Raw genomic sequence first — 23548 nt, 5'->3', positions numbered from 1 at the left:
GATTCGAAATGAAGTTTGGAATAATCTGAGCCCAAGACCAGTGTGGGTTTTAGTTTTGAGCAGGACTCTCCCTTTTGATTTTCTGTCAGTACTCATTTCATTCCAACATGTATAAGTTTACATGATCAAGAAATCTATTACCTGGCAATTTCAAAATTGAAAGTAAAATATCTCTTCTGAGTGACTGAAAAGGGTACTGTGTCTGTTTATGTGGAGGCAGAGGAGAGTTTGGGGTGGGAAGGTGAAGTCGGTGTTGTTTTCAGACAAAGCCTAACCTTTTCCCACCAATGTAACTTAAATCCTTCAGTTTCCTCCCATTTTGTTTACGTGGATGAGTTCAACCTGATGAAATGTGTCCCCAGTGTGTGTTTTTGTTTTGCGGGAGGGTTTTGTGCACACATGAATTGTGATTGTGTGTACTCCAGGGCAGGCAAACAGCAGAGCGTTGTGTGACTGACTACCTAGTGTATGTGCTGTTCTGGCTTAAGTGTTGCATTGTGTTACTTGTAAAGTTGCATCCATCTTGCATGCTTCTTTGTTTTCTCGTGGTAGCACATGTCATGTCTGTTAGTCACCTACAGTACTCTCCGCAACTCATTTTTAATGCTTAAAATGTTCACTTTCTGTTTAAATAAACACAATTTGTGTAGCACCTCAGTTTCCAGACAGTACTACAAAGCTTTAGATCAGAATTGCATTTCGAATTAGGATCTTATACAGAACACTTTCTGTAACTTGTTGCACTTCATGGTTACTTTGCCATATAAATTACCATATGTAATTGCCCTATTTCTACATGCCAGTTTTACATTTCACTTTGTCAAGTTGTTCATTGCAAAACAGATTTTCACTTTAGGTTGCTCTATCTTTTTAAGCCTTCGAGCATTAACACAGGTATCTTTTTGTAGTTTAGACTACAACAATGATTTTATTTTGCTAGTAGTTACAGTGTTACTTCAATTACGTGGCAGCTGGATAAAACTTTTTTTTTTTTTTTTATCCATTGTACACGCTTATTAAAAATGTGTAACTTGTTTATTTTAAGATTTTTGGATGTTTTGTTTTCAGTGTTTTTTTTCTGTCATTTCTTTAAGTTTGCTTTGTATAGTCCAAGCAAGTGCCTTCAACATAAAAGGCTCAGAAATTTCTTGAAGTGATCTTATGTCCTATGCAAGTGTTTTCTACAAACCTGCATAACCAGTTATTTCTAAACTAGTATGCTTCAATGTATATAGTGTTTTTGAGAGATCATATTTTTTAATTTTTAGGTACTCCTGAACAGAACCTCCAGACTTTGTGGTTACATATATATAATATATATATATATATATATATATATATATATATATATATATATATGAAACATTTCTTGTAGATTACCATCACACGTTGTTGTACAAAGTTTCACTGGTTCTATTTTTCTACTGTTCACCCAGAAAAGGCACGTAACAGTGATAAAAATAAGTCTGCAACTAGCTGGCATTGTGAAAATAAACTGCTTCTATAGAAAGCTCCTGGTGCTGGTGTCAATTCTTCTGTATTTTTCTACCCCATTACCTCTAAGCAGAGGGTTGTCATACAGTTAATCACTTTGGTGCTACAGAGAAATGCACTGCAACATGGGACTTTTAACTACACCTGTTCACTCTAGGAACAAAAATGTTACTATTAAAACTTCACACACAAAAAGTAATTAAGTTGTATCTTCACAGGCAACATCTGGTAGGATTTAAAGGTCTTTTGAGGGGGATAATAAAGTAAAAAACTTCATGGCAACCCAAAAGACACAAACAATGTACACTTTATTTCAAACCTACTTATGCCTTATTCTGGTTATAAACAACATAAGTGCTGTACTTAAACCAAAATAGAATCATATTGTTTTACACAAATAGTACACAAAGATCCAGTTGAGAGAATAAAACATCAATTTAACAAATACTTGTCTAAACTGAAAGTACATCTGGTCTAGGTTAACAGAAATATGAAAATAAGAAAAATCTTAAATCAATTACAAGTATCAAACAATACAGAATAGCACAAAGATGCATTTTTACTGTTATAAGGCTAAGTTACATTTTGTTAAAACTATTTGCTTGTGCAATTTCAGACAGTCTTTTTGTCACAGTATATTTCACCCCTATTTAAATTTCTTGTAGCTCACGCTTTGTGGAAAAACAAAAACAGCTTGTTAGATAAGAGATCTCAATCCTCCGAAATACAACCAGGAACCAAAGATCTACCTAGCATTACATTTTCTTCCTACAACAAAAAAGATTTAAAGTTTAAAAGAACAAAAGATACATAAAAAAAACAGAGCTAACACAAGAATGACTCAAAACATCTAAAATAGTATGTGCTACTTGCACATTAACCAGGTACACATTAAACTCATATGCCCACCTATAAAGCCTGGCTATCAAGTTCTATTTTACACTGTGGTACAGACGTTGTGCAGTGTTGCACTGGGTTTCACATACCAGCCCATACACTCATGGTACAAACCAGAAAAAAAGAGTTTAATAATCCATGCATTCTATGTCTTCTGCTGAGATATCCTACACCAAGTCATTAAACTGAAGAGTCTAAAAACCACAGTGCTGGCTCCAAATATTAAATGGGAAACCTGAAGGACCATTCGATTACCTATTGCAACATCTTTATTTAAAAGCAGACTAAGGAGAGGGAAAAAAAAAAAAAAAGAAGCACTTGAAAAGAATCTGAAATGTTTGAAAAAGTGTTGCTTGAATGCCAGAGAGAGAGAAATTGCTCAAGTGTAGTAATGGTGGTCGTTATCAACCCTTCTTCTCTTCCTGGACCGTAGCTGTTCAAAAAATTCCTGGATGTCCTCACTGGTTACCACCTGAAGAGAACAGAATACAAGTCTTTAAACTGAGCTGGCTTTTGCCTCTGTGTTTCACAGTTAATAGTATACCCTTTACCTATCCAGGGATTGCCAGAGATTAAATCCAGAGTATTAAAAGGGGAGACCAGGCCAAAAGGGCCTCTGTTCAAGATAACTACAAAAGCAATCAAAAACATCAAACTTCTCCTTGGAGCAACAATCTCATTGTCTACCTCACTACTGAATGTTACTTAATCCATAAATATAGTAATAAGTATAGTTGTGGTGTGAGAAGCTATACATACTGTAACCATATGCAGTTTATCTGGTTTTATATTAATGGTGCACAGCTACTGGAACTGTGGTGTGCAGTGACAGGATGCCTCTCAAGTCAGGGTTCTAGGCCATTTCCTGTATATCAAGTACAAGTATGTGTAATTACTGCATTCACCACTTACCTTGCCTTCATCGGCAAACCTCTTCAAATAATCCTTCAACTCAGTCTTCAGGTCGTTGTACTCTGGAAAGGGAGTAACAGGTGGATCAAAAGAAAGAAACTTGCACAGAATCTTCTGCCATATTATGCACAGAGGACTCTTCATAATATAATCTTTATTGTTTTGAGTGCAAGCCTGTTCTACAAGGCCTATACATACACACTCTCAAACATAGCTTTAGTATCTGTATAAGCAAGAAATTATATATTTATTATACAGTACCAGTCAAAAGTTTGAGTACACTTGCTGGAAACTAGTTTTTTTTTTCATAATTGACAATGTTTTACGTTGTATACGTTTCTGTAAATACTTGAAAATGAAAACACATGCTACAATATACAAAACAAAAGGAGTATCAAAGCAATGTTCAAGAAAATTGAATCGAAATCTTGGATTCCTCAAAATAGCCACCCTTTGCCTTAATAACAGCCTCACAAACACGAGACATTCGGTTAACAAGTTTCAGCAGGAAATCACCCGACAGGTCTTCCCAGCTCTTCTGCAGCAATTCCCAGAGATGTAGGGCACTTGTGGATAGCTTTGCTTTGACTCTTCTGTCAAGTTTGTCCCATACACGTTCTATGGGATTGAGGTCTGGAGACTGGGCTGGCCAGGTCATTAGATTGAGTTGTCCTTCACTTTCCTTCTTCGCCAGATAGTTCTTGCACAACTTTGAGGTGTGTTTCGGGTCATTATCTTGCTGAAGAATGAAGGACAGCCCAACTAGCCATAATCCTGATGAAATGGCATGCCTTTGAAGTATGCTATGCTGGTTGAACTTGCCATGGACTTGGTAAAGATCACCAGCAAAGCAACCCCAGACCATGACACTGCCTCCTCCATGCTTGACAGTGGGAACCACAAATGCAGAACTCATGTGCTCATCCTCTCTGCGTTGGACCTAAATATTTCAAATTTTGACTCATCGGTCCGTAAGACAGACTTCCATTCCTCAAACGTCCAGGTTCTGTGTTTCTTGGCCCAGGCATGTCTCTTCCTCTTATTCTGCACTCTTAACAATGGTTTCTTTGCAGCAATTCTTCCAGTTAGGCCAGCTTCACGCAATCTCCTCTGAACAGTTATGTTGAAACATCTGTACTTCTAGTAGCATTTAGCTAAGCTTGTATTTCAGGGGCAGTTAATCACTGGTTTCACAAGTTAATTCGTGATTCGAATTAACTTGTTCTCCGATTCTGAGGTCACCCTTGGCCTGCCTGACCTTGTTTGGTCCTCACGAGTGCCAGTTTCTTCAAATCGTTTGATGGTCTTGGCCACAGCAGTTACAGACACTTGCAAAGTTCTTGTGATTTGTCTTAAAAATTGACCTTTATTTCTTAAAGTAATTACAGACTTTTTTCTTTGCTTAACTGTGCATATTTGGCCATTTTCTGCTCCCTTACATTCAGGAATGACAAACTTGCGCCTATGCTACCTATATTAATAGTAATCATGGACCCTCACCTGTTAACAATAAGTGGTGACAAAAGGTTAATTAGCTAACATGCTAGTTAACTCAGAGAACATCTAACAAAGACACTTTTATACTTAGACAAGTGTTCTAACACCGTGTTATACACATTTCAGACTTTTAACTGACTTGGGCTTCAGACTGAAATCCCCTTACTTTGGGTGACCATTTCATTGAAATTGACAAGATTTACATTTTCATTTAAAAATCAAATTTTTGAATGCAATTCACTTATGATTATCAGCTTATATAAAGTACACATATCATATAATGAAATATTAAGTGTTGAGAAGTTTATACAGTTATATAAAAGCATAGATAATCATGAAAAACCTGCTTTCAAGCAGGTGTACGCAAACTTTTGACTTGTACTAATTATTATATAAGGCATAAATAAAAGGCCAGAACTACCTAGATACTCAAACCTGCTACTTTGCACATGGCAGCCCAGTGCTATAAATCACCCAGCACTTTCTCACCATATATCATCTCCAGTTGCTGGACCCTGTCCATGCTGCTCAAAGCTGCCACAAGAGGATCTCTGCTTTCTGTGTCACTCTCCTGACTGGACTGTCCTCTCTTCTCATAGGCCAGTACTGTGTCCGACTCATCCAGCAGAAAGGGCACTTCAGATTCTGCATAGGTTTTCTGAAAACAATAAATTAAGAAAACCACACTTAATATACTTCTCTACCTTCCTTCCGAAAGCTTCCTTGATGTCACTACCAGAAAACAGTCAAACTGTAATGTCTCTATATACAATAGAAATACCTTGCACCTCTGGCAGGTACACAGCTTGCTGCGCCAGTTGTATGGCAAGTAGATGGCAGTGTTTTTCTGTACAAATGCCTTTGCTTTCAGTTTCTCTAGCTTACAAGTCTCTGTCTCGGCTTGATCCAATTTCCTTTTGCAGGCAGTCTCTCCATTGACGATCAGCTAGAGGTGGAAGGAGAGTAAAACAAAACTAGTAAAGTATGTATTATTCCCTATAAAAGGAAATGCAGAGCACTTTACAATCGGATTCATAGTACGTCACCATAACCTATAAGTAAAGCATGGGGAATAAACCAAAAATATCCAATGAACAACGCGAGAGCTATTGCCTTTAGTAGCATAGGACTCAGATTCCAGGGTACATGATTCTCATATCAGCCGATCTTGGCTGGGGGCCCCAAAAACAGAGATTGCTCCCTTGGATTAGGTAGGAAATATCTGATGGGTATAATGAGGCAACATTCAAACTGTTTAAGATGTGCCGAGATACAATTAGTCTTTACAGATATTACCTCCTGGTCCGAAGCAGTGCTGGTGGAAGGCTGCTGTCCTTCACTCTTACAGCTGGGAGTTTCCTCTGCGCTTGGCTCAGGGGTCTTGTTCTCAGTCTCCTCCTTGACCCCCTTCTTTCCCTCAGTCTCCTCCATACTCATGTCCACTTCAGCCTCAATGGGGCTCATTACAGTCACAGAAGGAGCTGGAGGTTCACCACCAAAAATACAATTTAGCCTTTTTTTAATTTTTTTTCTAATTTTGTATGCAAAATGTTGCTTTCCAGCAACATACAATTATACTTATTTAGTTTAAATTTTACTGAAACATTCCCTATAAATTGGTTTCTTCCTTCTCTGAAAAGGTGCAGCTTTTATGGGTGTTGATAACCAGCATTTGGGGCATGTTGCACTTACAACAAAAATTTTAAAAAAATGATGTAGAGAAGCAGTATTTTTGCAGACCAATTTCAGGTTGAGCCCAATTATAACTGGACTAGAGGGAATAACCAAGGCTTTAAAATCCATCAGCTCATCTCATTAGCAACAGCTACAGTAGGTTTTGGGGGGGTCTTCATTAATGAAACAGAAAGCAACAGAAATCTTCAATAGATCAAACCATCCATAGTTGTTCAGAACAAGAACATACTGCGAAGGTGTCTGAATACCTGCTAGCTGTGCTGCGTAGGCCCAGAGGAAGGGGGTTCTTTTTGTACAGGACACACAGATCATCTCCTGGAGCTCCACACTCTCTGTAGAGATGGCACCAAGATGCTGCAAGGAGGAACAAGGCAAGCGAGCAACATCATCCACAACTTTAAACACTAGGGCTGCATGGGGGGAGAGATAGATATATAGATCTATCTATCTATATCACAGTAGCTTTTAAAAGTAGTACCAAACACCACGGCACACGAAATTAACTGTAAAAGACCACTTGTTAAGGTTCTTCTTTAAAAGACACTAAATATCAAAAGCTCTTCCATAATATCTTGTTTACATAACGCATGACAGGCATTACTGCACTGTGATGCAATTTCATTATACATCTGTAGCAGCATAATCCATGCAAGGTTTATAGAAATAGGAGGTTAGAAAACCTTAAATATTCTATTTATTTATTTTTACACTGGAAACCATTGTGTAAATCTTTGAAGGTGAGAGTGGAGTAAAAAGTGATAACTTCCAAGGTTGGCAGTTGATCCAAAATCTCTTTGTGTTTGCATAACCTGCCCTTTAGTTAAGTGCAGCAACATCAAACAATGGTTTAACTGAATCCATGGAATTAGGGGAACGAAACATCAGTTTCATTGTAACTGGATGATCAGTCTCCAGCTCAATGTGTTACATGTACAGGATCCTCCATTATAACCCCCCTTTTCACTAGATCATACATTCCCCATCCATGTTCCTGAAAGGTAATCCTACTTACCCTGCCATGGAACCAGTCTTCACATACAATACACTGGATCATCTCATCTGAAACCTGACAAAAGAAATGCACTTTAATATTGACAACACATCAGGCTGAGTTATAGAAAAAAACAAACAAACAAAAAAAAAAACTAGCTAAGCAGATGCAGAGTGCAGCTGTTAAATCTAGGATTATACATACATTCTTTCATACATACATAATACTTGTGCTAAAACAGAATATAGCATACTGTGCTGTAGTTCCAGTACTCTGAGAATGTACATATGAATATGATGGCAGCTGGTGGGCTACAAGGCTCATTGTTCATGGAATAAACTACAGTTTGCCATGTTCGTTCATGGTGTACCCTCTAAATCTTATTGCACCCCATTTGGACTGTATATAAAAATAGTAAATAGTTAACCTAATATCACAATTTCAATCCTATACAAGAAATATATTATCAGGGTCCACTACTGTATATATAGAATCTTGTGTTCAGCTGACTCTTGCAACAGTACCATAACAAACAAATCCATACCTCATCTTCAGGATCAGGATAAGGCCTTTTGCAGGTGCAGTATAAACCAATGAAGTTTTGATTGTATTTGTTACTGGTATTCAATGTGTCTTTTCCCTACAAAAAAAATTAAAAAGCAGTGTTTAAATTGGATCCTAAAGGAAAAAAAAAGATTTACTGCAACAGATGGTAATCCATGTTCATCTATGTATTTGAAATATGTAGTTGGAGATATTTTAAATTTATCTATATGGCTAACAGTTATAAAAACATAACACATAAAATCAAAACATAATAAAGACTGGTGTATGCATTCACTGTCAACAACAGTACAGGGGAATTAAAGTACTCACAGGATAGAGCTTGCACTCAAAGCCTTTAAACTTGCTGTTGCCACAATCGCAACGAAAGTTCCTACAAGGAAAATAAATAAATCCCCAATCATTGATTGGTCCAAGCTCACTATATTCACTGGACCAGCTACGAAGTACAGTTCAATGCAATTACAGTGATCACAGGGTTAACTCGATTACTGTAATGCCTGCATTGCAGGGGCCAGTCTTCCTTTAGTTCCTTACTTTCAAAATTAACTACTGAGCAGATACCCCAAAATTATATTCATAATACCGAAGAAATAGTGAACCTTGGTGCACAGACGGTATAATCAGATCATGGGCCATTCCATGGAAAAGCATGTCACTGGATAAGTACGTTATACTTTCCTGACTACCGGGCAAGCGCAAGACTTTTTTGGGTCATATTGTATTGCATTAGGATAGACCCATCACCACAAAATTGAGCTTACCATTATTCCAATAAGTGTAACAAATGTACAATTGTTTTTATATTGGTCCTTGTGTAGTTACAGAAGGCATACTATAGTTCAAAAGATAAATAGTTTAATTTAGCATTCAAATATCTACGAGTCTTGGTTTGCTTTACACAGTACATATTTGAACATGTGCTTATACAAAAAGGCTGCAAACAGTTTTGATTACTCAGAGTTCATATAATGAATTCAAGACATGCACTGTTTGCACTGACAATGTGAATACAAGTCACGACACCTCCACCCTACAGTGCAGAAGTAAAGCGTACCTTTTGGTGTACAGCTCATAGAGGTCATGCCCCTCGTGACACTTGTAGGAGCAGGCCAGACATATCCCCGCTGGATCGTCATCTTTCGGTGTGCAGGTACTGCAGGCATAGAGGGCCTGTCTCTTAACGTAACCCTTAGGAAAAAGGTAGACAGGCAGAAAGTAAGGGATCCAATAACACAGGGAAACCCCAAATGGAAAATGTGCTGGGAAAATGCGCATACCACACACCGTTAAAAACACTTCGTTACCTATCATTAGCAAAAGAATAGTCAAGAGTTCTTAACTTTATTTCCCATCTGACTATGGTAAAGTACCCTGCCAAAACACTAGAAGTCCAAGTTTACTTCCTGTGCAACACGTATAAGGACCACACTAGGGCCTCATGCTCACGTTTACTGTACAACACTGCGCGGGGTGCCTTCGCCAAAATAGGTGACAAACTGTTTTAAGTTGTCCTAGCTGTGTGCTACTGCTAACAAAAAGTATTACGAATTAAGCAATTGCTTACACAGAAAATGAACTTTTTTTTTTTTTTTTTTTAATATTCATAATATAAAACGTTAGGTTCATTGTCATTTCCCAAATGACATTGATCTGTGTATTTATTAGTTTAAATAAATAAATAAAAAGGCATCAAGAAGGAAATTATTTGTTTACAAACAGAGACGGGAGGGGACTCTTATTTAAGATGAAAAATAAATACTCGCATTTGATTTATCTACTGCAACTTGCGCCAGCTTCTTAAATACAGTACCTTGGGATATGAACATTTCTCAGGATCACTGCCCCCCAACACAGCGGAGGCTTCATTCTCTAACTCTTCGTTTTCTTCTAGGACATCCACCATAGAAAGAACAACCTCATCTCCTTCATTTACCGCCATCCTTAAAAACAGTGAAAGAAAAAAAAAACTGCTAGTACTTCCAGGTCAAGCCTGCAGTGGAAGAACGTCAAAAATATTCTATATACAAAGATACTTCCGCCACGCTGCGCGCAAAGGGTCGTGGGATAGAGAGTTCGGGTGAGTCACATTTTGCAGATTTTGGGGGTTATAAAAATGCATCAGTAAACTTTCCTTATGACACGGTCTCTTGAACAAAACAGAAACATTGGCAAATTATGACAGTTTGTAATTGTTATGTAAATTGTTATTGTCTGAGCGCAGGCTCGTATTGTGGCGCATGTGCAGAAGTACACCCTGTTTGCTAATAAATAAATACATAAATACGTTTAAAATAGTAATAAAATACGACTGTTTATTTTGGCGTTAAGGTTCAGAGTTGAGAGGTCGTGATATAATCATGGCAGGCTGTGAGCTGCGAGGGAAGCTGAAATACAGAAACGGGGACACCAAACAGTTCATTGTAAAAGCTGAACCCAACATAAAGTCGATCCTAAGTGGGGTACAACAGCTAAAAGACGAGGTGTCGGTGGTGCTCAGTGACTTGGTCATTCAAGAAAAAAACGAGAACCTACATTCTCGGAATGGCAATGACGTCTCAGACGGTAAGTGTATGTGGTTTAGTACTCATAAGCATGTTAAAATATATTTTTTCATTTGTTTTAAACAGAACGCATGTAAACGTTGAGGTACGAATTGGATTAGTACCAAATACGTGCAGCTCTTACGGCTTTTATATTCCCATATTGAAACGACTCGTTTTATTTTATTCTTTAGTCTTTACCACATTCCGAGCAGTTTCAGCGTCTCGTCCAAGTATTGAATACCAAGGGTGATCTTCACCTGGCACCCCCATAAAGTATGAACATGAACGCTCTTTTACAAACAAAAAATAAAACCGACCCTATTGAATATTAAGTATTTGTAGATGTGTCATCGGTTCCATTGCCGTTGAAGACTGATCCGCAAGGTGAATTGTGGCACATACTGTAAAAACGCATAGGATTTGAACTAGTACTACCTGGGAAGACGCCTGGTCCTCGAAGTGTTCTTTCCACCTTCCGAGCTGAGGATGGATTCTCAATCGGAATAACCTACCGACTTAAAATTTTATAAGTGAAAATTATTAACAGTTTAATTATTCTGCAACATGTGGTAACTTTCCCAACAGTATCTACAGATGTGATGTAATACACGCTTACAGATGTCACAATGATGTAATATATACTATAGGCTACGTCACAGAGTTCATACTCCGGTAGCAGTCATTTATCCCCATGACAACAGTATTTATTTGTTGTCTTTTTTCTTTAACCTATTGTAAATGTTTATTTCAGTTCTACCTGGAGCCATGTTTGCGATGGGAAGTCTTTGTATACATTGTTTCATTGCACACTGCCCTGTCAGGGATGATTATCGTTGCTAATATTTTATTATTTATATAATGCAGTACCAGACCTGCTTCAGACAAACCTCTACGTTATGTAATAAGCATTAGTTATTATTATGCTATTTGCATTTGTAGAAAATAGGGATTTAAATATAATGTGCATAATTAACATAAGAATGAATAAATACATAAGGTGATCAATCTGTACTCCAGAAAAAAAAGAATACAGGCAGATTCAAAGTAAAACTGAGCATTACTTAATGCTAACATCTGTTTCATCCTAATCTATTACAGATGAAAATGAGGGTGACGGTGAAGAGGATGAAGAGGAAATCAAACCCAAGACGAAAGCATCTAGTCTGGAGCCACCTGCAAAACGAACCAAAAATCTGCAGGTGTGAAACTGTGGCCACATACAGGGTCCCTTAGGAGACTTGTTTCTTTTATTGTTGTATTGAATATTTTCTGTACTCTGCACTGGAGACTTATGCCACTTTATTCACTCTGCATGCTGTTTCAAAGTGCAGTACACAGTCAGTTTACTTTAATTGTCCTTGGAGTGTCTCTGTTAGGTTGAATAAAGAAGGCAGTTCAGCTCCACCTATGCCAGCAAAGGTGGGTAATAATGGCTGCTCCTGTTTTGGACACCTGTCTGTTTGGAAGTGAGACCTCCAGAACTCATTTCATGGAGACATTTCCTAAATAATAAATTGTGACATGACTCAACTAAGAAGCATTGCGATGTAGACTGGACAAAAAGGGATAGTTAAGAGCTAAGATTCTGTAATGAAAAGCTTCTGTAGATCATGCCTGCAGTTGGTTACTGACACTCAAATTAATGACCAGTTAAACTAGTCACCATGGTAACTGTGGCATATTACCCTGTACATTTACATTTGGCCTAATGTTGCAGTGTTGAAAATTTTTTCATGAATAATGTAGAACATTTTATCCATGAATCCAAATCTACACATTTGATGTTCTTATTTGTTTATTTAAAATAAACTCTTGAGTTGGACAACATATTGGAAACTACCTTAACATCGTCAATGTGATCGTGCTAGGATCACTGTAAAGTGTCTCTAGACTAATGTTCTATTTGCACTTTTTTATTCAAACTCTGCTCCAGTAATTTCCAATACTGTAGTTTCAGTATCCTGAAAACAAAGTTAAAGAAACAGCAGATATTGGTGTTGAATTACATACATTCACTGTTTGAAATTGAAATTTCACTGGTTGAAATTGTAAAGCACTGTCAATGTAGCAACTTTTCCAAAGAGTGCATTGTATCTGTTTTTACTTTGATTAATACCAGTATTTTATACTTTACATGTGTACTTGATATCAAAGTATTTTTCAATATTTGCCCCACAATTTCTTGAACTTTGCTTGTTTACATGGAAACTACATGTTGTGATCACCCGGTCCACACTCGCATTGAACGCAAATGTAACATGAACATGTTTACTTATCAATGCCATTTTGAGAAAATAAGACCTGCTGTCTATTTACCAAGCTTTGATTGAAGAGCCAAGCATTTTCCTTTTTGTCCAAACTGCAGAAGGAAAGATTACTACTGGGCAAGTCCTGCACTGTATTGAATTTCCAGCATTTGTTTCTTTGCTTAAAAAAAAGACAAAAAAAAAAAAAAAAAACTTTTCTGAAACTTTTTTTTATTATTATTATTAAAAGAAACAAAAGCAGTTTTATTTTATCACAGTGCAATTATTTTTAAAGGGCAGAAAACAAAGTTCCCCAAAATGAGTATCTTTATCATCATGAATACTGATGGTAACCCTTTTTCCAAAAGTCTTAATAGAAGTCTGATTTAAACTGGACATTCTATAATGAACTGCATCAACACAGTAAAGGGTTTTCCTTTTAAAACCCACAGTAAACCTCCACCACCACCACCACCACCACCACCACCCCCCAACCAAAAAAGGGCAATATCTTCAAAGGCAAATGGCAGGTTGTATATGGTACTGTAAGATGAAAAGCATTATCTTTGGCATACAGCCTTGATCACATACACAAGGAACTATTCATACTTGGATAGCACAGTCAGTACCACAGGAGCTGGCTTGGTAGCCCATGTTCCTCAAGTCACAATAATTGGATACAGTCATTACCTAAATTAGGAAGTTCAAGAAACATCTGAATCAGGTGACTGAGAAATCAGCCAGTATACCAATTCTTACAGCAGAAACAGTGTCACCTCAGTTTATAAGAATACTAGACACAAAAAAGCCAATTCAGAATTTCATGCTCTGTCCTAAAACCTTGCAGGAACCCTTACCCAGTGAGCAACATAACCCTGCTCTACTGATAATACATTCATGCTTTTAGTATTGTAAAATAAAAACAGGAGAAAATTATTTTTATTTTTTGAAACATATTTGTAAATAAAAATTAAAAAAAATTAAACATTGATGCTTTCATGTGAACACTACTGAGGATTTAAACCTGGCTTTTGCCTTTAATGATACCAAAAGTTGTCCTTATATTTGAATGCAAAGTTATCAAAACAAACACGTAGAATGTCCATACCCTACAATACAACAGGTAAAACACTCCTTTACAAAACATGTCGCGATTCTCTGCCAACGCAATCAGGAAAGAGAGGCAAACAATATTAAGCATACTTAATTTAAAAAAGAAACACGGTTACGGCTTTTTTTTTTTTTAATCATATTATACACTACTGCCTGGATAAAATCTAAATTGTTGAGCGGTGAGTTAACATTGACAGTGATAGAAACATTCATAATCACTCAAATGCTTCATTTGCAATCGTTTCCCTTAATGACAAATGTTATCCACTTTTCATATTATTAACACAAACACAGTTTCATGTGGTCATAATGAATAGTTAACTTCAGTGTATAATTTTTGCTGAAAAAAAAGAAATGTTTTAACAATTTTAAATCTCAAATTCTATTTTTGAACTGAAATACAGTACCAACATAAATTGCCTTTCAAAATGAAGTGCTACTAGGCTAATTTGCCTTTATGAAGTAGAATAAAATGATGCCTGTGCGAAATAATTTCAATGTTTAATTAAAATCAATTTTTTGTTGAAAACCATTTAACCTCAGAGCATGATGCACAAAAAGCTTAGTAAATGTAGCACAAAATAAACATAAGGCATAATAAAAGCAGAGATTCTGGGGAGTCTGGGCTTAGTGGTTATGGCACTGTACACTGCAGCCTGGCTAGTAGACTGCTCAAGCTTTATGATCAGGTTCCTCACTTTAAATTTGCTTTGTATTGTGTCAAAAAACACAAGTGGGTTAGACAGTGTCTCATTTATCTTGGATCATCCAAAACAACCCTTTTCTTTTTCTTATTTTTTTTTTTTTTTTTTTTTAAGATCGGAAATTTGAAATCATAAAAAAAGGGAAGGTGATGCTTGGAGTGTGCAGGTAATTTAACAGAAGAAAAGTTAACAATGATTCTCACTGTTGCTGTAACATACAACACAAAAGTACCTTCAATTGGTAGATAACAAGTAGTTATCTCGGGCTCAGTATGCTTTTAAATTCTGTACCCGTTATAACTGTTCCATTTCCTGTGTTATGTTTCAGTGTGGGTATTACAGAGAACAAGACTTAACCCCTTCCCCCCTTCCCCACTCACACACAATTATATTATATTATATTATATATAATATATAATATATATAATATATTATATATATTATAATATATATATATTATATATAAATTTATTTATTTTTTTTTTTTTAAAATCCCCCTCCCTCTCCCAAGCAGTTTCACTAGTTGGTTCATTGGCCTTCAAAGGTCAACACTGGTCTTCCAGAAGTCAGAGCGCAGCATAATCCCAGAATGTAACTGCAATGGACCTTTAAGCATGACGTTGATTTTCTCATGTGCCAGAATCCTTCACTGGTCATTTTTTTTATTATTAATTTCACGTATCAATCAGCTGAAACCTGCTGATCTGATTGGAGGCCTTGGCAAACGCCTGGTGTCGGTTGCAGATGACGGCTAAACAGATCGGGATGATGCAGTAGCCTACGGTTTTGGGGTCAGCTCGAGTGCAGGAGTAGAGGAACAGAAAGACCTGGAGGTAGGGGATTAGGAAAATGGTGGCCCATAACCAGAAGGGGAAGGAGAGGAGGCGGCTCTTCAGGCTGTGAGCCCACGATGATTCCCCGGGCTGGGGCTTCTCGGGAGTTTGCTTGTTGATGTGCTCTAGGCTGAGCCGGTTATATGTCTGGTTGATCTCGAAGACGTAGTAAACTGCAGCAGCACTAACCAGCAGATACAGCCCCACACCGATCCATCCCATCCGCTGACGAAAGTTCATCATTCTCCATACTCCTTTCTGAAACAAAAGACTGCAGTGTTGACAATGTAGACACCTGCCTGTACTCTTCTGCAAAATTTGTTGAATACAGAATACTTTTGCAAACAGAACAATCTTTTCATTGGCATAATGCCTCTGATTTCAAATCGGAAGCCGAAAGTGCAAAAACAACATCACTGTTTCACATTCTGTTATAATGTGAGTTATACATTATAGAAAGAATATACTGTGGGTTTTTTTTTGTTTTTTTGTTTGCTTTTTACAAATGTGTAAGAATCCCTACCATATGGTTACACTGTTTTACAAAGGGTTAAATAACAAAAAGGTGCCTGACTCATAAATACAATTTGCATTACACTACTTTGGAATACTGAAATAAATGCACCCTGTACGTCTCTAGTGGACTAGTTCCAATTATTTTCAAGAATCATTTGAATCGCATGTGTTTGGTCTGTCACAAGTTTTATTCAACGTCACTTTAACCCGTGATACTGATTCAGAATAATTCCCATTCATTCGTAGCCTGTACTAGCCCCGCATGTTACATTCGATGCTGAATTGTTTAAAATCCGTTTCAATATAGTCGTATAATAAAGACAAAATAGCAATAAAAATGTGATCTGTGCAGTATTACCAAGTTATCCAACTTTGTTTTCGTGACATACTTTTTTAATCTACTGTGTCGTCTGTTTATAATTAACATCTGCTAGAAACATACTATTTTAACAACCCGTGCAACTTAAAGAATATCGGTCACTTGAGAACGTGGATTATAGTATAAACTGACTACTGTGACATATGTATGTATGCACCTGGCAACAACAATAAAACACAGTATCGCTATATTTTCCACCAGTGTTATTTATAGGTAGACCTCAAGACTAATTCAAAACCAACGGGATCTGTAAAACCATCCGAAACAGAAATAGAAAACCCCAACCAATATGCAAGTAGCAATATTTACGACCGGTAAAAATGTGTTTACTTTATCAGCCAGGTACAACAGCCTCAGCTCAGCGATATATTATTACTCAACGCTGTACAAAAAACTAAATAGTAAAGGGAACAAAAAAGGAAGCGAGTCGTTTATCCAGGTTTTGTTCTCACCTTCTCCATCTTAAATTGTATTTTTAATTTTTAAGTCATTCACCCCCACCGTGTCAAGTTTATACATAAATATTTAAATAATAATACAATAATAATATATAATCTAATAATGATAATACTGTTTGTTTTTTTTTTTTTCCAATGTCGAGCAGAAAAAATGTATACAGCCAACTTCCGTAAAACTGCAACCCTTTAAAATACAATACGGCACCGCTGTTTACAATGTGTTTGGTACGGTACCAAATATACAGTAAATATACTAGATATGCTTCTTACCTTTCTTAATTTATCACAATTAAATCTTCAGCAGGCACTGTTCACGCTATGCACCAATACATTTCCATTCATTTCAAACCTCTACCGTAGAATACCCAACACACTACTGCTGCTGCTGCTCATCCCAATCGAGGTATGACAGGCCCGGTTTTCGACCGCATAACAGTCTCGCGTTTTGATTGGTCCTTGTCTGTCACAGGAATATAACGTCATCATGGGGGGTGGGGGGACGCCTAGGAGGCATTGTGTTCAAACAGAGATGTCTATATGTCCACAGTGTTGAAACAGTCTGCAGTCCCTGGCTTCACTCTGCATGACACTGAAATACAATTCCTGCTCTACGCAGATGACCTGGTCATGTTGTCCCCCACAGGAGCAGGGTCTGCAGCAGAGCCTGTCACTGCTGGAGCAGTACTGTCAGATCTGGGCCGTGGCAGTAAACATGAACAAGAACAGAGTCATGATATTTCAGAAGAAAGCCAGATCTCAGGTAAATAAGTACCAATTCACTCTAGGCCACGCCACCCTAGAGCACACCACCAGCTACATATACATGGGTCTAACCATCAATGCCTCAGGGAGCTTTAACGTGGCAGTAAATGCATTAAAGGAGAAGGCATGCAGGGCTTTTTATAAAGAGGAGGCTCTATAATATAAACCACCCGTCAAAATTTGGCTCAACATTTTTTAAAAGTTTTTTTAGATTAATCCAGTATTTTAATGCTCTTTTTTGGATATTAATAATAAATCAATAAAGGTCTAATTCAGTCCTGCATGCATTTTTTGGTGCTTTTCTTTGTAACTTTATTATGTTTTTTGCAGAACTCTGCATGCAGGGTTTCTGTGGGGTGTTTGTCTCATTTTTTATAGCCCTGGTTGGTGATTGGACCAAAACTTCACTCCAGTAGAGGGCAATTGGTATTAGATAACAAGGCATAAAGATTTTCTGGTAGAGGATGTTTGGAGGTTTAAGCTCCCGAGAAACAAAGGCAAAACATCCACTGTTCCCAATTCAGACAGCCTTGGGAGCATACGTGGATGATGTGTGGCTCAAAACTGTAGAGTGTGATATTATTTTCCGTACTTTTTCTCAGAGAGCAAATACAAAATCAGATTTTTGAATGAGGGTCATTGGACATTTAACATAAAACACTAAAAAAACATCTCCCTAACTCAACATGTCTTTACTCAGATGATTATATTTTCAGTTTGAAGCTTGGAAACTTTAGACTCTGCTTTTGTTGTCTGTAATGTGAAAGGCTACTTCAAATGACAACACTGATTGGCAGCACAACCCAGAGCTTTGCATTTTGGCTCAGGCCTTCCTAGTTTTAGGGAAGGTGTGGTTTCTCATTTTCTGTTTGCTTCTACCATAAAAAAGGTAACATAATTAAAAGAAAACATGTATATATTCACTTCTGTGTTTTATTATAAACTAAGGAAAAGTGGCAGTCAATCAAAACCCCTCAATTTAGGACTGAGTAAAACTACTTCCTTACTTATTAATGATGCCAACAAAGCCTATGCTTTAGAATTGCATTTGTAGTGATACAAAGTACTGCATTAGAGAGCTCTCTCTCTCTCTCTCTCTCTCTCTCTCTCTCTCTCTCTCTCCTATTATCACATGCAGATGATCAGACTTTGGTAAGGAGCAGATTGGCAGGTGCTTCAGTGATTGCTTGTCACATGAAATGGTATGAAAAGTGATGACACACTGGTGGTAAGAATGAGATTACATAGTTAAACCAGAACTACTCACAACAGCTTCAACAACGTTCCCAAAACTTCTATGTGTACTTTTAAATAATAGTAAATTTGTCTATTAACTGCATACCATTGTATGAATTAAATCACTAACTGTCTCATTAAAGATTTAACTCTTAACTGAATATACATTTTAGGTATTTCCACTGCGCACACAAGAGACGATATTGTCATAGTGCACGTATACATACAGTCATTACTGTTAGGTAATGTGATAATTTGAGATAACTGCGGCCTTGTACTACACAGTATGCAGGCAGTATTGCAACAGGAAAAGCGAGGCATTGTTTCTACGTTATGTTCACTTCTGAGTGTGTTTGAATATTCTTAGATTTCCGAATAATCCTTTCAGAAGAAGTCAATGGAAAATCGCCGTCCATCCACAGACTTCTGATAAAAATTAAAAAAAAAAAAAAAAATTTTTTTCAAGGTCAATGACCACTAAAGTTCAACCGTGCATGTTTTAAATAAATGTATATGTTATACTCATGTTCACATGTTACACTGTAATGTTATGTCCATCTATAGAATAATAGCTATTATCAGTTACAAATTATTGGTGTTCGTGCCTGTAAATAAACGTCAATCGTGTGGGCAACGTTGAAAATAATCAGTAGGTTATACACAAGCATATCAAAAGCGATTTATGTCTGATAAGGTAAAATAATAAGTCATAATGATTATGACAAGTACGACAACTAGCACATTTTCACTTAATATAGTAAGTGGAAAATGAGATTAACAGTGCTTAAACGATACAGTACTGCAATTTCAATGACAGCATGGGCTTGTATTTAAAGATCGTTTTGTTAATCAAAACTTTCATGTAATATTGGTCATTTTAATGTATTACTGATATAAATCAAAGTTTAAACAACAACTAAACACCTATTTTGTATCTTCTCTTCTAGCTGTTGCCTTATAGGGAATGTGCTTTCTTACCTAGGCAATATGGCCGCCCAATGTACATATTGCTGCTAGGAAGTTTGTATAGGCGTGTCCAATCTAAGCCTTCCAATATCTATGTACACTGTATACAGACAGTATTGCAACAGGAAAAGCGAGGCGCTGTTTTTTTAAAGTTGAAAATCCACAAGCCGCCACCTAGGGGTGCTGTGTTGAACTGAGAAGGTTCTGTTTTCTCATTCCAGCGAGAGGAGAGCTCATATCTGTAAGGGCTGCTGTGTGCAAATTCAGACACACAGCATAGTATGGCTGATCCGGCTGCACATTGCCTTCACTAATAAATGAACAGAATTGAAACTGGGAGGGTGTGTCAGGGGGCATATTTGCAATAAATCTGGTTGAAAACACGAGAGCACAGACAGTCTTTAGGAGTGCGGAGAACGTTCTGGATATTTCGATCAAGGCAGAGGGAATGGAGATCTGAGAAAGAATGCAAAACCGGGTACGTTGTTTTTTTTTTTAGTTATTTTAGTAAGCCACACTTCCATCACGTCGCGTGCAAAGGCGAGATCTAGAAAGAATTTCAATTTACGTCAATTTTTTTCATTATCAGTTTAAGTTAGTTTCTACTCTCAAAATTTTCTTGCTTAAATCCCATGCCCCCCGCAAACCCCCCCCCCCCCCCCCCCCCCCCCCCCGAAAAAAAAAAAAAAAACGTTTCGAAAGAGACTCCTGTGTTGATTTAAAAAAAAAAAAAAAAAAAACAGGGCGAGGGACTTACTGGTTTTCTACCAATGTGTAAGTTAAGAGCCACTAGTAAAATGTAGAAATAAAACGCTTCTTCCACTTCCAGAAACAAGATGAGAATGGGAACGCCTACATTAATTGTAGCCAGTTTGTATGTACTGGTGAATGCAGAGAACAAAATCGTATTGTGTTGCTGCATTTCAATAGTTTTGTCAGGTGTCTGTACACCGTGACAGTTTCACTTTACCTGCATATCCGCCTTTTGATATTCACATGTTTTCTGCTCTCCCTAGGGTTAAGAAGAGAGTCGGATTCCTGTTTGTCTCGAGTCCAATTTAACTTTATATATCACATCTGGATTTGAATGATACAGTAACTCAAGATGCAGACCTTCTTTAAAGGTAGAAGAGTCGGATACTGGCTGAGTGAAAAGAAGATCAAGAAGCTCAATTTTCAGGCCTTTGCAGAGATGTGCAGGTAACGTTCTTGCATTCCTTAATTATTTGTATGTTATTTTTTGTGGGGGTTGAAACAACTTAAAACACGCAAAGCTACAAAACATTTAGCAGTATTGTTGTTGTTGGTGAAGTAAAGAAACGCTATGCGCTAGCCGTGGTGGGGCATTCATTGATAAATTAATATAATAATGAAGGTTACAGTTCGCTTATTGTAATGGTAAAGAACGACAGATTTCTGAGAACGGTCCATCAGTCATATTTAATAATATTAATGCGAATACTACTGAAATACTTTTTACTGCAGTACAGAAGCATATCATTGAATTAAAGTTACTGTTTCCATAATACTGTGTTAAACTAACTTTGATATTTCAGTGTATTATTTTGTAAGAGCAAGGGGAAAAGTTACAATACAACCCTTTTTATGTTTCCCTATTCATAACAACTGGGGCATGCATATTGAACTGGGAATTTCTGTTTTCTAGTATGACAAAGGGAAAGGGGAAGTTAACCGTCACATTACAGTAAATATGTTAAGCGGTATAGGCTCGCTGTAACATACTGTACAACATAATATTAAAACCTCAACAGAAACACTACTGGGGTTGAAAAAAAACAAACAAACAAGAAAAAACCTTCTGTCATCTATATTAAACATTTTGAGTACAGCTGTTGCTATAGTTAACGGCTTCCTTATAATTTGTTATGCAAATAACATGAGTGACATCAGGTATACTGTATGCTGTAAAAAAAAAAAAAAAACAAACAAAAACAACAGTCTCTCAGTTGCAAGTCAATTTCACTGCCATCCTCTATACAATAACCATGTATTGTGTTTACAGGCCAGCCTCAAAAGCTAACATTTGCATACTTGGGTAACACATACAAAAGCTGTTAGGCAGTTATTTTTTGTAAAGTAGTGGGGTGTTTGAGTTAAGAATAATGTGTCAGAGTCACATCACCATTCATTGTGAAATTCTAAACATTATGAATGAACTTTCGCTTTCACATTAGTGCACCTTACTCTCAAATATACTGAAGTGGTAATAGAACAGACTGTAACATGCAGATCTCATTTTTATAGTTTACAAATTATAACCTTTGTAATTGTAATTGCCTTAAAATAAGAGATAGCCACTCGATTTAGCATAGAACTCACTTGTGTTATTGTAGTGCTCAATCCTGGGTAGTACAAAATAAAATGCTTAAATTCCATAGCAGTAAATTAACATTATTTAAACATATCCATCATGTGAGATAGTGTTTTAATTTCCTCATTGATGTAGGGAAAACAACTGTGTGTTTCAATCAAAGAAATCTGATTCTCCACAAAGCAAACACAGTTCCAACACCATGTTGTGAGTTTAACCAGCAGTATTTAATTGTACTTTTTAAATGTTGTAACCAGAAAAGCTTTCAGCACACTGAGGTTTATCCCATGATAGCAAGTCCCAAAACAATCTAATAATACTCTTGTGGCAGGTTTCACAGACCTATGTTGGCACTAATCTTGAACAACCTAATGTTACTTTAGGCAAAGTAATCCAAGATTAGCCTAATCAGGGTCTGTAAAACAAACCACTAGTGTTTTATTTGTTCCTTCAGCAAGTAATCATATCCTACCTTCTGCTACCTGCTTACACTTGTCTTCTAATTGTGTAGTCTAATATTGCTGTCTGTGCTAAGTTTGAAATAGTGACTTTGAATTACTTTAACTGTATGATAAAGCGACTGCCAGATCCCCTTTCCAGTATAATTGGAAACCTTATTGGAATTTGTTCTCAATATCAAGATTACAACCAAAACAGCAGAATGAGTTTGTTTTCAAGTTGCACAGTGACTCTTGTAAAGGTGTCCTGAATAGACAGACTGTTGCCCAGCTATAGTCTTTTCTTGATTTTTTTTTATGCTAAAATGTATATGATGTAGGCACATTCTTTCACAAACAGAATTAGAAAATGCTGTTCCACTCCTCATATTCTTGGTTTTATAATTTGTAGCATTATAAAAGTCGCTTTTCAAAGCTGTTTTTCCAAATAATAATTCATTTAGAATTGTGTCAGTAGTGAGTCACCTATTAGTGCAATTAATGTATTCCCAGACATTAGATTTTGTTTTTTTAAAGGATATATAGGGCTGCAGTGAAGGATACATTTTGACCTTCAAAGGTTCGGAACACATTACTGAATGAAGGTTTGAACAGTTGATGGTACTAATTTGCATAATTTAGTGGTGACATCACCATAGCCACTTTAGATTTGATTGAAAACGCTATTATTTTACAGGTAATCTATATAAATTGAGTAAAACGTTCACATGTAGTTTAAGAATATATTATATGGAGCAGTAATCATGTTTTTATAATTAAATAAAAATGCACGTTTATTTACATGTAATTGATGCTGCTTGCGAGTAAGCTTGCATTGCAGCAGCGCTAACTGTAGCAGACGCAGGCAAAAACTTAGTCAGCGTTCCAAGCAGGTTATCAGTCAGTCACATTTTACTACTACTGCTACAAATATGAATTTACGATTGTAAAGTGACCCCAGAGATTGGAT

At 36.8% G+C, this 23548-nt stretch overlaps 3 protein-coding genes across 4 annotated transcripts in view; 1 reads left to right on the top strand and 2 right to left on the bottom strand.

Moving 5' to 3' along the window:
* Positions 1–1785: 1785 nt before the first annotated feature.
* On the bottom strand, positions 1786–11194 carry ubr7 (ubiquitin protein ligase E3 component n-recognin 7). The gene is made up of 12 exons (XM_041266549.1): positions 11032–11194; positions 9864–9993; positions 9108–9241; positions 8363–8423; positions 8031–8126; positions 7508–7561; positions 6744–6849; positions 6097–6281; positions 5582–5746; positions 5290–5458; positions 3304–3365; positions 1786–2863 (listed from the first exon to the last, which is right to left on the bottom strand). Exons 2-12 carry the CDS (start codon positions 9990–9992, stop codon positions 2771–2773), a joined length of 1254 nt encoding a protein of 417 aa, XP_041122483.1. The 5' UTR covers position 9993; positions 11032–11194; the 3' UTR covers positions 1786–2770.
* A 3936-nt stretch (positions 11195–15130) lies between these two features.
* On the bottom strand, positions 15131–17263 carry tmem251 (transmembrane protein 251). The gene is made up of 2 exons (XM_041266645.1): positions 17116–17263; positions 15131–15750 (listed from the first exon to the last, which is right to left on the bottom strand). The coding sequence occupies exon 2, from the start codon at positions 15733–15735 to the stop codon at positions 15334–15336; it is 402 nt and encodes a 133-aa protein (XP_041122579.1). The 5' UTR covers positions 15736–15750; positions 17116–17263; the 3' UTR covers positions 15131–15333.
* A 2745-nt stretch (positions 17264–20008) lies between these two features.
* Positions 20009–23548, top strand: part of LOC121324402 (inositol-tetrakisphosphate 1-kinase-like) — a 54718-nt gene continuing 51178 nt past the window's right edge. The window contains exons 1-2 of one of the 2 annotated variants that reach the window (XM_041266231.1): positions 20009–20287; positions 20826–21009. In XM_041266231.1, the coding sequence (XP_041122165.1) occupies positions 20915–21009 (95 nt within the window). In that variant the 5' untranslated portion in view covers positions 20009–20287; positions 20826–20914. Of the gene's footprint in view, positions 20288–20564; positions 20584–20825; positions 21010–23548 lie in introns of those variants that run through there. The other variant, XM_041266232.1, reaches the window with a different exon arrangement.

This window comes from Polyodon spathula, chromosome 12, assembly GCF_017654505.1.
Source record: "Polyodon spathula isolate WHYD16114869_AA chromosome 12, ASM1765450v1, whole genome shotgun sequence".
Classification (NCBI taxonomy): Eukaryota; Metazoa; Chordata; class Actinopteri; order Acipenseriformes; family Polyodontidae; genus Polyodon; species Polyodon spathula.
This window is presented reverse-complemented; position numbering and strand designations above follow the sequence as displayed.